The sequence below is a fragment of the Cimex lectularius genome, unplaced genomic scaffold (assembly GCF_000648675.2).
Source record: "Cimex lectularius strain Harlan isolate CLEC.00 unplaced genomic scaffold, Clec_2.1 scaffold27, whole genome shotgun sequence".
NCBI lineage: Eukaryota > Metazoa > Arthropoda > Insecta > Hemiptera > Cimicidae > Cimex > Cimex lectularius.
Window position 1 is genome coordinate 773,201 of NW_019392670.1, and position 12,225 is coordinate 785,425.

Genomic DNA, 12,225 nt, shown 5'->3' on the forward strand with positions numbered 1-12,225 from the left:
TTATTAGTATTTAGCATTTATTAGCACAACAAAAATTGAAGTAACAATCTATAAAAGTTTAAAAACAAAATAAAAATATCACAATTTAAAATTGCATTTTCAAAAAAACTGTTTTTATCACATTGTTATAGTTGCTGAGAACATAACTATTTCATTTACATTTTTATGTAGTGTAGCAATAAATAACATGTAATATGCTTACAACTCATATTGATGTAAATTAGTATTGTTTAAAGTTTGTTCAGCACTAGCTTGATATGACAAGTGAAAACATTTTATTTTCTTCTCATTTCCAATTTTCTAAATATCACATTTAAACTTTTATAATAAATAACAAAATAAAATATAATCTCTAAACATTCATATTGATTAGGCTGTCATCAGCCATTTTTCCAGTTTCATTCTTCTTTGCCTCTTTGTTCAATGAGGGCCATGCTATTTTCCCTTGCAAATTTTTCATCTCATTATTACAAATGAGCTTGATGTTCCAGGAATTTTCCTAATCAAAAAATAAATAAATAAAACATTCATGTACATAATAATCATATAATAACTGTTTGCATGAAAATATTTAAACAAATGTTTTTGTTATAATTATTGTGTACGTTTTAATACAGGACAAGTTTAACTTCTGTTCACCCTATATTTTTTTATTAGGGTGTTTTTGTGAAAATCTCCAAGAAAACTAGATAAATATAAAAACTAAACTATTTCAAATGGCAAGATTTGTGATGCTAAATTCAATAGTGCAAACGGTTTTTAGTTTGGAACAGCAGTTCTCAAGTTATTCACAACAAACTTTTCTGATCTTTGTTTTTTGTACAAACTAAATCTTCAACTTCTTCAACCAATCACCAGTTTTTTAAAATCATTTTAATTAATAATAAATTACTTGCTTGCGGTACAGAAAGATAAATTTCACAACAATTTAATTACATTGACTTACAGGACGCTTTGGATGTAGGTCATTAAAGTGCGATTCAGCCACACATTAAAAACACACATAACTTGAGAATATTAGTTCCAAATTAAAAATCATTTGCACCATTGAATTTAGTGTAAAAAAAACCTTTTGAAAAATGTTCATTGATGAGAACCCTGCCATTGTAAATAGTATGTACCTATTCATATCCAGTTATCCTGGAGAGTTAAATCGAAATTGTTTGGTTTATGAGAAACTAGTCACAAAATTAAAGTGTACTTGTCTCAGGATTTTTCCGAAATTTTTTTTAAATTTTAATTTTTTTGGGAGGGGGATCAGAAATTAAACTCACCCTGTATATTCACTAGTCAAGAAAGCATCTAATTATTATCTGAATCTGATTATGATAATAGTTTTACTTATTTTATTGCATCTAATTATGAGGATAATTTAGAATGGTTACATGCAGTATAGTACGGTCTAAAAAACTTACAACATTCATGTTACATCTTACAAGATTTTTTCATGATTTAGTACACTATACAAAATTACAATTTTGATATAGTACCTTGTTAATGGGATTCTCGTAACAATGATTTCCTGGGATAAGAGGATTAGTAGATCTTGCCTCTTCAGATTCTTCGTTCAGTCCAAAAGAGGGATTGTGAAAGTGCACAACACTAAAACAATAAACAGTATATTTGCTAATTAAATAGCCACAACCTTGTATCATAATAATAACAAACTAAATATATATNTTTTCAGTAATCGAGATTTGAATTGATTAACTTATCACCATCAAGTTTTAAATTAACTTTTTTAATCTAATGGTATAATTGTTATTGTTTTATATATGCGTATAGTCTCCATTAGTTTTTATGAACATAATTTCTCCATATTGTGTTATATAATTTTTTTAAAATTAATTTTATAAATTATGAATATATACAAACCCAGGAATAGTTTTATTTCCACTTGAGTAACTCTTTACAAATGTAACAATGTAGAAATAGATTAACCAGCTTATTAAACCCCAAAGAGGTACCATGAACAACATCCACCATAGCCATTTGTACGATGTAGAAGGATTTTTTAACAAATTATAATTATTTTTGTGGTTGTCCGATAACAGTTCTTCAAAAATTGTATCCTAAAAACGTTATTTCATATAATAAATCCATTTGATTGTAATTCACAAACACTCTCTTACTGTGTGTGAAGCAGAACAATTTTGACCTGGCTTTACTAGAGATCCATCAGAACAGATGCAAGACGGAATTTTTTTTCTCTGAACACACATGTATGAACAGCTAAGGTGTTCACAATCTTTATCTAAAATAAACAAATGAAAACTTTGTCCATACATGTTTTTTTCTTTATAAAGTTTTGGAACATAAGAATATATTATTTTTCTAAACCTTCAGGAAGAATTTAAATACCGAGTAATCAGAAGAATTCATGGGGGTTTAAAACTGTCACGATTAAAATTAAAAAGTTTGGGTCCTGGGAATTAAAATTAAATTCAGCTCATTTTCCAGCTGTAGGTGATTATCAAACTCTCAATTGTGCAAATGGTTGCCCATTGCTAAGAAAAGGTGAATGTCAGATGGGGCCAGGTCCGGAGAGTACCATGGGTGTGGTAGGACTTTCTAAACTAAACTTCCTTACCACCTACTTTGTCGTTTTGACTGTATGAGGTCTTTAGTTGTCCTGATGAAAAATTATACTTTTTCTGTTTTGATTGTTTCTGGGCCAGGCCAAAAGATACTGCAGTTGGTTTGAGTAGATTTCTGCAGTGATGGTTTGGCCAAGAGCAGGAGTTCATACTGCACAATGCCTGTGGCACTCCACCAAGCACAAAGCATCACCTTTTGTTGGTGAATAATTGGTTTTTGTGTCAATGGGACAAGTCATTTGATGGCAGCCAATGGTACGATCTCCTGTATTGTACACGATCCATTTTTTGCCAAATGTGGCAATTTGGTCAAAAAAGTCTCTACTTTGTGCCTTGAAAGAAATAAAAGCAATGTTTATATGCTGAAATTTGTTACTATTGGGTAATTTATGAGGAACCCATTTCTTAGCATTCACGTCTTCCCAAATCGATGTAAGCTAGAGCGAATGGTTTAATCGTGTATTTTGAACACTGGACTTCTTCTGGATCATTTTTGAGCAGTATGCTTACTTATTGTTTCATCAAACTCAGTGCAAATTTTATGAGCTGCCTCGGCCGCCTTAGTACCGAGCTTAAATTCATACAATAAGCACGAATTATGGATTTTGAAGGCATGAAAAAAATTTATAATTTACAGTAAACATTCAATACACTTTGTCTTTATTATATCTACTCCTACGTAAATAGAAATGTCAACTGAGTTGAATAACAAATGAAAAACCACACAAAGTTTTCTGGTTACCTGATTTGAATCCAGAGCATGTAATGAGGTAAATACAATAATAGGATAACCTAACACCCTATCCGCAATATCCCCAATATTAACAATTTTCACTTTAACAAAAAATTAAAGTTACATATTTGTTCTTGATATAAACATAAGAAGTTTTAAGATGCTTGATCCAGATAGAATAAATGTTTTAAAACTATCACAAATTTAATAATTGCATAAAAAAATCAGATATTAAATATCTGATAATATCTGGGTGTTGGTGTGCAACTCAGTGTACACATGCTGAACTGCATTGGGTCATTAATTAGGTCCGTCTTCACTCGCGGGTTTGTTGAACTACTCAAGCCCACGAGTAAAGGTGGACCCAACGACGGTTCAGCATATCTGATCATGGCGATCCTTATAAAACTGGACCATACAATAATTAACTATAAATATGTTACAGCCGCAATAATTTATTTATTTTTAAGTGAATTTTGGTAAGAATGAAGGCATATGTTGAAAAGATTCAACGGGAAATTATGTAGAGAATTAAGTTGTTAGTTGTGTAAGATAAGTGTACAAAAGGTTAGTCAGACGAATAAATCATCTTATTTAACTCTTTTAAACAATAATTACTGAAAAATCAATATTCATATGGGGCACAATATTGAACACAAAATTACACAACCAGTAACCTGTCAACATCTGAAGTGCAGAGTGAAGAATTCGAAAATGTTGAATTTTGTTGTTAGACGGCAATAATTTAATAGTTTCGCATTCTCGGTAAACTCGGCCAAACAAACCACATTTTGTTATATAGGTATATTCTTGGTGGATTGGTGATGGCATTCTTTTATGCATCTCTGAACATTTTCCATTTAACCAAAAAATGTGATCTTCGAAAACATTCAAATGCAAAGGTTCAGCCTGTTCGGTTAAAAATATAAAAACAATTAAAACATTGTAATTTTTTATGAATTGAATATTATTACCTCAATATTATCAAAGATGATTCGCCGGTTTTTCCCTTCAAAGGACATCTTTTCGACTTTCTTCCCGATGGAATCGGTCCAGTACATGACATGATTGATACTATCTAAGACGATATCTCCAACTTTCTTGATCCCTTGGTCAGTTAGTACTTTTACATCCTTACCAGCAAGATCTGATTTTTTAAGTGCACTCTTAGCATCTAATACCATCAATGAGTGAGATTCACTCCAAAATATTGACCTGCATTTATATATATTTAGTTTGTGTTATACCCATACAATTAAACTTATAGCTTGTTTTTTTTTTTTTTTTTTTTTTTTTTTTGGGGGGGGGGGGTAAAAAACAGTACCTGTCTTTTGAATCAATTCTAAGCGCATCAATTGTCACATCTGATTTGGCAGAGTATATCTTTGCGCAAGTTTCCTTTGCAAAATTGCATGCATGAATCGAATTTTTATTATTCACAAAATACACATTTCCTGTTGACCAATCATAAGAAACTTTTGTTGGTTTGAGTACGTTTTTCACTTGATACATCTTTCTGTTCTCAAGGTTCACTTTTATTAAAGTATTGCTATATTCTAGAACAAAAAAAATTAAATTTATTTACAAGCAAATGCTTTTATAATCAGAAGTAGATTTAAAATATATCTTACCAGAAGATAAATATGCCACACGTGATCTCATATCTAAATCAAATCCAGTAATGTCCTTTATTTCAAAATCCAATTTTACTAAATCAATATTATTAGAGGTGCGACAACGGATCTCTTTATTTGATGTAAATGCAAATGCCATTTCTGGGCCTAAACATTAAATATGTCAATTGTAAGAAAAAAAGATGTACTGATGTAAAAATTTAATTGGTACATTAATTTTCATGACACTCATTTTTCTGAAATATACTTTGGTAAACATAGATAATTTATTAACTTTTAGTATGTTCATAATGTATTTATACAAGTTTAATGTAACATTATTGTAGTAGTAATAATAATAAATAATAATACCAAGTGCTTTGCAGCTTATTTTGTCGCTTCTTAATTTGTACTGTGATGATTCACAGTAACATTTAAATGAACCAACTGTGTTGTTGCAGTACTGAGAACAAGCGTTTAACGAAACGCATTCATTGATGTCCACACAATTAATGCCATTTCCATCTAGTCTGAATCCAGAAGGACAAAAACATTTGTGGCCATTTGGCATTTTCTGACATTTATGGCTGCATCTGGAGTTAATACAACTCGTATCTTTAACAGACAAAAAAGGAAAAGTTTTTCAAGTTTATGATCTCTCATAAAATACATTGTCTTAAGCAATAAGATGACTTTTTTTTGTAAAAATAATTATTTTGCATTACTACAAAACTGGTTGATTGCTATATATTCTACGAAATTTAGTTGTTACAGATCATTTTGATCTGCTCGTCCTCACTGGGTTTGTCTGTCAGTCATGTTTCAACATGTTATCGCGATGAAATTTGTCAACAGACAAACACACGACAATAAGCAGATCCTAATAATCCATAGCGACCAAATTAGAGGTTCAATACCACACAGACAATTCTGGAGGAATCTCACAATTATTTTACAAAATATAAATTGAAAGTGTTTTCTCTCTTATTAATGTTCACATAATATAATTACAACAAAAAATCTTTATGGCTTAACAAGAAATATGTGAACACATATTTTAAAAATAAAAAAGTGGGTCGAGGGCTGTAATGGTTTGGGCGTTGACACGGCACTCATCACTCTAAGGTAAGTGTCCTGGGTTCGAATCCAGTGGCATTGCATTCGAATCCGACATACTTACGAATGGGCTTTTTTTTCTTTTTTTTTTCTAAATACCGGCACCCACAGGGATCATATATCTCTTAATTGAAATACCCTCATTAAAATAAATAAATTGTTGTAATTATACATGTATACATAATATTTTATTCACTAATTTCGTGGCCCGCTTGACAATTAATACATTACAATTAATTAAGGTTTTTAGTTGAGATGAAAAAAGTCAATGGTACGAGCGGGATTCGAACCCACGATCTTCAGCTAGATACGCCGCAGCTCTACCACGAGCTATCGTGACCTCGATCCACTCGGACATCAACTTCCTATCGCAATCCTATCCTCATAAGGTGGGGTTGAGATAGGAAGTGGGTGTCCGAGTGGGTCGAGGTCACGATAGCTCAAGTGGTAGAGCAGCGGCGTATTAAGCCGAAGATCGTGGGTTCGAATCCCGCTCGTGCCATTGACTTTTTTCATCTCAACTAAAAACCTTAATTAATTGTAATAATATTTTGTGTATTAATATGGGAAAAATGATACAATATTTACCACAAGAGGGTCCTTCATCAGATTTATCCGCACAATCGGTAACATTATCGCAAACTTGATCCCAAGCAAGGCATTCACTAGTTGTGGAACATTGAAAATGATCACACTTCTCTGTAAATATAAGCATGGGCAAATAGTTACTCATAGTTTCAAAGGGTTAGAAAAAATTGGATTTATAATACAAAAAGATTTTTTTTTTTTTGTTGAAAAGTTTAGATTTTATTATGTGAATTGATATAATTGTTGACATTGCTATTAAAATTATAAATATTTGAGGACCTGAAGACAAAATGAAGCTATTGTTCGGCTTCTTTACCTAACCTCTCCTCAACCATCCTTGAAAAAATATCATTGGCTCTTTTGGATATAATTTTTCAACCTTTTCTAGTAACTGAGTGGTAAAAGTACTTTGCCATGTAATTAAACTTTAAATGAAAAAGCTTTGTTTTGGTTATTCAAAAATCATTTTAGAACATCATCGCATCTTTAATTTTTTTCACTTCTAAACCTTCTCAATTTTATTTTGATAAAATCTAATAAATAAATGAATATAATTACTTGAGGTAATTTTAACATGGGTTTCTTGACAATTCATTTCATCAGAATAATCAGCGCAGTCATTTACGCCATCACACACCCAGTCTTTTGGAATGCAATTATTACTTCTTTGACACTTAAATTTATCTATGCAATCACCACAGGAATTCTCATCTTCACCTCTTGGGCATTCAGCAGTTCCATTGCACCTGAAAATATGACAGGTTTTATCAGGACAAAATTATTATAATTATTTCCAATAGAATACTTTGCCGTTTGTGGAAGACAAACTGAAAGGTCTGATTCACAAGCAAATTCAGCATCGGTGCATTTTTTTTCATGTTTTACATTAATGACATGTGTAGAACACGTCCTTTCATCAGACATATCATCACAGTCATCTTCTCCATTGCATTTCAGATCATTATGCACACAGTGACCGTTGTCACATTTGAAGTGGTCATGTGAGCACTCCAAATGTTTGGCTACAATAGATTACAATCGTAAACAATCCAAGTGAAAAAATGCAAATTTTATTTCAACATTAAGTTTAATTAATCAAAAATGTATTAGTGATTAGTTAAAAACGATTTTCTTACCGCAATTCTGATGCTCATCGCTGTGGTCTACACAGTTGACTTCTCCATCACATTCCCATGATTTGGGAATACAAGCGCCATTTCCACATTTAAATTCATTTGCATTGGTACAACTAAAATCTCGGCAATTGCTTTCATCACTTTCATCACTGCAGTCTATGACACCATCACACTGTAAAGCAGCATGTATACACCCCCCTGATGAACACTGGAATTCACCTAGTGGGATAGTAATATCCATAAGTTCATTTTTAATTTCGAATTTAATATAAATGTAACACACACCTTGTTGACAACCTGTGGGCCTGCAGTCAAATTCATCTGAACCATCGCTACAATCAGGTGTATCGTCACAATGTTTATGAATATCAATGCACTGCTTTCCGTTCAAACAATGAAACGTATTCATCAAACACGTAACAGTATGGTTTTCACAATGTTGTTCATCTTCTCCCTCAGGACAATCATTTTTTCTATTGCATTTTACTTCCATTGGTAAACATTTTCCATTTGAACACTTAAATTCATTGTCTCCACACAGTTTAGGTTTTATACAATGCAAACCGTTCTCATCCAAATCCAATTCATCTGGGCAAACACATTGCTAAACAGAGTATACAAATCAAACACAAGCGATGATACATAAAGGTATGTTTTAAATATTTTTTTAAAAGGTATTGTGAAAATAGCTAATTGTCAATAAAATTATAATTTTTTTTAGTGATGGTTCGCAACAGTAGAGGTCACATCGGTCATATCAACCCTTGGGGTGGTTTCAAAGGAACATTTACCTTACAGCGCCATGTCAATACCTAAACCACTGTGGCCACCGACGCCCCAAATAAGATTATTACAGTGTAAGAGATTTTTGTTTTGGATGAACAAATTATTAAAAAAAAAAAATGTAAAATTTTAAAGTATCAAAAGAAACTGTTTCCTATACACAAACGTAAATTTTAAAAAACTTGTTACTGTTGTGGTAACAATTTATAAAAGTACCATGTTTCCACTGTCCTAAGTCAAAAAATACTATCCATTATCCTTAGTCAAACAATTTTTTAAAATGTATATTTACAATAGTAATTTTAAAAAATAAATAAAATTAAATTGTAAAATATAAAGTCCTGAACCTTTCTATTTATCAGAGGAATGCAAATATGGCTGCATTGCGCATCAACAGAATGACATTCGTTATTTAAACTTGTATGTGGCATACTAATTTTAGCTATTTTCAACTCGGTATTATTATTCATTGATCCTAAAAATATAAAATATATTATTAGTCTGAAAACAGTTTTCTAAAATACATTAAAATTGTAAAATTTATGATCACTAGGGACTGGATTTATACATATCGACATATTTTTTTCTGAACCTCTACACCATTTTTGAAACTTTTATTTCATGTTTCATGCTATTTAGAAGCAAATAAACCATATTTTATTTTTACATATTTGTAAATATTTGATAGGTATTACATATAATACAATTAATTAAGGTTTTTAGTTGAGGTAAAAATTAATTGTAATATATTAATTGGTCAAGCGGACCACGAAATTAGTGAATTTAATTATATATAATTACATAATTTACCTTAATTTATATATTTTAGCTGATATTTAATAAAATAAACAACAAAATTATTTAAATCTTTTTAAAATGGCCAAAAAATGTAAGAAAGTTTTAGAGAATTAGTGATTTCAAGAAGTGAACAAAAAAATTTGAGAAACGTGAATTTTCAGATGCAGATTCTTTGATATCAAACATAAAAAAGGATTTCTTTAAAGTGCCGAGTAGAAGAGGGTTTTAAAGGATTCCAGATTTATCACTTCCACCACAATCTCTTGGAACGAAGATAGAAGCCACAGTATACTATGGTGAAAATTTTTCAAAAATTAGAGGAAAATGCTGTAGCCATAGAAAAGGCAAAGGAAATTATGGAAATACATAAAACCCCGCAAAATTCAGCCTTCATTCCATCCAATATTTCATTTTTGGAACGATTATGCAGCTGGAAACCCAGTGCGTCTCACTATAAGACAAATGTCTTACAAAATTTGGAAAATATTGGTGGAATTGCGAGGGTAAAGAGAAAGAAAAACTTTTGGCCATGCATTTTTATTTATGAAATTTTAAAAACGTTGGTTGTTTAAATTTATTATTTTATTTCACATATAAATCCGGTCCCTAATGATCACATAAAAAATATCCTTACTAAGAGATATGTCACTGCCTAATAAATCATCATGATGGTTCGCCCAATGTAACTTATTTGACTTAACATTAACCCAAAACAAGGTGTCCTCCATTACAGCAATATCACTCAATGCTGTCTCGGGTGCTATGAGTTTTTCTCTATTAGAACCTAAATCACATACAGATTAATGTGTGTGTGTATATATATATAGTATTGTTTACTAACAATTAATTTATAGTTTTATACTATTTTTAAATATGTAGCAGTATTTTATGTGTAAACAATACTGTTTATTGACTATTTTGATTAAATAAAGTGAAACGCCACTTTCAAAAATAAATAGAAAGATTATATTTAAATTAATTTAAATTTTATATAATATAATTTACCATTTAATGTAATAAAGATAATATTTGTTCAAAACCATTACCAGTTTTGTCAATTGAGTATATAGCACCATTTCCATAATCTGACCAGAGTAGTTTATCTAGCTGATGATCGAAAGCTAATGCTATTCGTGGTCCAACAAAATTCTTTTCAGCTAAATGTATTCTCGTTTTTTTGTCTCCATCCATAGAAAATCTGTCTATGTGAATGTGATTACCATACATAAGAGCAACAAATAAATATCTACAAAAAATGTCCAATTAATACCAAATTAATAAATAAGTATTAAATTGATTGATTGATTGATGTATATAAGCTCAATTTTGCCTATATGTGAATATGCACATATATACAGAATTATATTATGATGAAGCGAGAATCACCTACTTTCGTCTTGGCAGACCAGGGTCCGAAATTAGGCTTCAGGGGCTATGAAAGGCTAGATCATTACAACCCTCAACATATACAGTCTTTTAAGCTAGATACACTCATAGTCGCCCTCATTCTTAAATATATTCTTTCCTATTTACATAGGATGCATATTATATAACTAACCTAATTGAGGGTCGATTCAATATTCCACCATTGGTCCTCTCATACTATACATTCACATTACTAAGTACATTCATTCTCAATAAACATAAAAGGAGGAAGTACATATTGAGATATCGATCAGTACTATATAAAATAAAACAGTTTTAAAATCGCTTAAACAAAATTATCATATCAGATGACATTCCTACTAACTCTCTATTTGGAGCCAAGAAATTATACAATTCAATTATTTAAGCACATCATGCGATCTTTCTCTACGTGATGGATATATAGTGTTTGTATGTCTACCTAGTTTGGCCTATTAGTCAGGTGAGTTTGATCCCTCTACTACAATTCAGATCTAGCAAGGGCACATCTATCAGTGGTGTTCTTGATACATGGGAGCTTCTCTGCCGATCCAACCCACTGATGCTGTCATTTCATTTTTTATGAGAGGATACTACCCCATATCCTAAAAATTTGCTTGCTACAGGAAGTATAAGAAAGTATTTCTGGAAGGCTACAATGCCGGTGAATCTGTGGACAGGAGTCATCCATATACTACTACCAATGGAGTAGGTGGGCCAAATGGCACTTCAATCTTCTTCATTTCTTCAATTCTTCAATCATAAGAAGGACTGATGCAGGAATTTCATCCGTTCGGATTGTGCTACTTGTGATTCAGCAGCCAAGAGAAAAAGAATTAGAGTGAATAAAGAAGCAATGAGCGCTGAAGAAATAATTGTACAGCAAAGGCAATTTGCAAAGTACTGGGTAATGAGTGAAAAAGAAGGAAACTTTAAGAATGAATCACCTGTAAAATTATTTTGACATATCACTACAACAACAAAAGGTAGTGAATGTTAAAAAGACAGTAGCAAGCACTCTAATGATTGAAATTGATGATGCTTTACACGCCGAGTTGCTTAAGAAAACTATAAACCTTGCAATTATCCCAGTCAATACAACCTACCTAAAAAAGCTGAACACATCCCAGGGAGTCATCTAGGCGTAAGATCTGCTGGTGTCCTAAAGAGGAAATTAAAGATGAGTACAACGAATAAAACAAAAAACTGAAACATACACTACTGAAAGAAGTAAAAGCAATTTCTCAATGATTCCCTATTCACCCATATACTTTAAATGTCTGTTCTTTGGGTGTATAAATTCATGTGACTATTTAGTATATGAGAGGCAACCGTGTCGAGATCCACCAATATGTGTCAATTAAAGAAGAATATGAAGAATAAAGTGAAAAACTGAAAGAAAAATAGTTAGGTAATTGGGGCCCTACCAGGCAAGGCACAGTGGTATGTCCTATTCA

At 31.4% G+C, this 12,225-nt stretch overlaps 1 protein-coding gene across 1 annotated transcript in view; it reads right to left on the bottom strand.

The window, feature by feature from the left end:
- LOC106667186 (vitellogenin receptor) overlaps window positions 1–12,225 on the bottom strand; it is a 32,909-nt gene continuing 20,684 nt past the window's right edge. The window contains exons 16-32 of the mRNA XM_014394961.2: window positions 10,411–10,610; window positions 9,999–10,148; window positions 8,914–9,041; window positions 8,069–8,387; window positions 7,784–8,002; window positions 7,453–7,669; window positions 7,206–7,393; window positions 6,648–6,758; window positions 5,316–5,558; window positions 4,962–5,111; window positions 4,655–4,886; window positions 4,305–4,545; window positions 4,008–4,239; window positions 2,133–2,254; window positions 1,876–2,072; window positions 1,491–1,602; window positions 1–499 (exon numbers count right to left, since the gene is read on the bottom strand). Coding sequence (XP_014250447.1) covers window positions 353–499; window positions 1,491–1,602; window positions 1,876–2,072; window positions 2,133–2,254; window positions 4,008–4,239; window positions 4,305–4,545; window positions 4,655–4,886; window positions 4,962–5,111; window positions 5,316–5,558; window positions 6,648–6,758; window positions 7,206–7,393; window positions 7,453–7,669; window positions 7,784–8,002; window positions 8,069–8,387; window positions 8,914–9,041; window positions 9,999–10,148; window positions 10,411–10,610 — 3,208 coding nt within the window. The 3' untranslated portion in view covers window positions 1–352. The remainder of the gene's footprint in view (window positions 500–1,490; window positions 1,603–1,875; window positions 2,073–2,132; window positions 2,255–4,007; window positions 4,240–4,304; window positions 4,546–4,654; window positions 4,887–4,961; window positions 5,112–5,315; window positions 5,559–6,647; window positions 6,759–7,205; window positions 7,394–7,452; window positions 7,670–7,783; window positions 8,003–8,068; window positions 8,388–8,913; window positions 9,042–9,998; window positions 10,149–10,410; window positions 10,611–12,225) is intronic.